A 1,024-nucleotide genomic window follows, 5' to 3' on the forward strand; every position below is an offset into this window, starting at 1 on the left:
ATTGATAAGGCATGCTTTTTTAATTAAAATTTCACTACAACATGAAAAATGAATCTAGAAAAGTTAACATGGAAAACATAGGATTTGGGAAAAATACTGAAAAAAAAATGAAATTGGGGAAAAAATAAAACAAATACCATGCTGCCCTATCCAGAAAGATAAAATAAATACAATTTTATAAATAAAAGGAGAAAAACAAATGCAAAATTAACCTTTTTAGGCTAGAGGACAGCTGCCAGATGTGATCCGGGTCCATACCAGCTGGGTCCTTCTGCATGGCCATGAGGAAGATGTTATTCTCTTTGTAAGAGGTGTAGAGGGTCAAAATCCCCATCATGATGAAGTATGTGTGGATCTGTTAAGGATAAAAACTGAAGCAGTGCCCAGTTTACATTCATTTACACTGTCAAACCTCCAATGTAAATCATCTCCACTCTGTTGGGAGTTTGCTCAGTGAAGGATATGATATGACGCAGCACGCCAGTACAGGCTTGGACTCTGGGAACGGGTGCAGGTAATCCCAAATTAAAGCTACAATGGCGAAAAGGCAGGAGACCGTGCAAATGAACAGTCGTCCATCGACTAAGTTGAAGTTCTCAATGTAGCTGTATTTTTCGATCAGAACCTATGGTTGAAAAAGAAAGTTGATTTAGTACAAAACTCAAAAATATGCAAATAAATTACTCCGGAAACCACATGATAAATATATCCATACACATGTAGTTGAGGTCAGAATTACTAGCCCCCTTGGTAAATATGAGCAAAGGCGGCTGTGAAAATAAGTCTACATTGTTTATCCTTTTGGTCTTTCTTTGAAAATATTCACAAAAATCTAACCTTTCACTGAAGTAAAACAATTGAAAAACTAAAGAATACAGTTCTGATGTGCAGAAAAACACTGTCGAGGTTCACAAAATAGAAAGTGGCAGTAAGAAAATACAGTGCCTATAGAACATCTTGAGTGAAGTGAAGTGTGGCAGAGTATGGTGACCCATATTCGGAATTTGTGCTCTGCATTTAACCC

At 36.9% G+C, this 1,024-nt stretch overlaps 1 protein-coding gene across 1 annotated transcript; it reads right to left on the bottom strand.

Annotated features, from left to right (window-relative positions):
• Positions 1 to 212: 212 nt before the first annotated feature.
• Positions 213 to 625, bottom strand: LOC107735955 (probable signal peptidase complex subunit 2; the record flags this gene model as incomplete). The annotated part of the gene is made up of 2 exons (XM_016547492.1): positions 213 to 347; positions 465 to 625. Coding segments are annotated over 2 exons (296 nt in total), but the record flags the coding sequence as incomplete, so codon positions are not given.
• Between the last annotated feature and the right edge of the window lie 399 nt (positions 626 to 1,024).

The sequence above is a fragment of the Sinocyclocheilus rhinocerous genome, unplaced genomic scaffold, assembly GCF_001515625.1.
Source record: "Sinocyclocheilus rhinocerous isolate Xijiao unplaced genomic scaffold, SAMN03320098_v1.1 C36392719, whole genome shotgun sequence".
Classification (NCBI taxonomy): Eukaryota; Metazoa; Chordata; class Actinopteri; order Cypriniformes; family Cyprinidae; genus Sinocyclocheilus; species Sinocyclocheilus rhinocerous.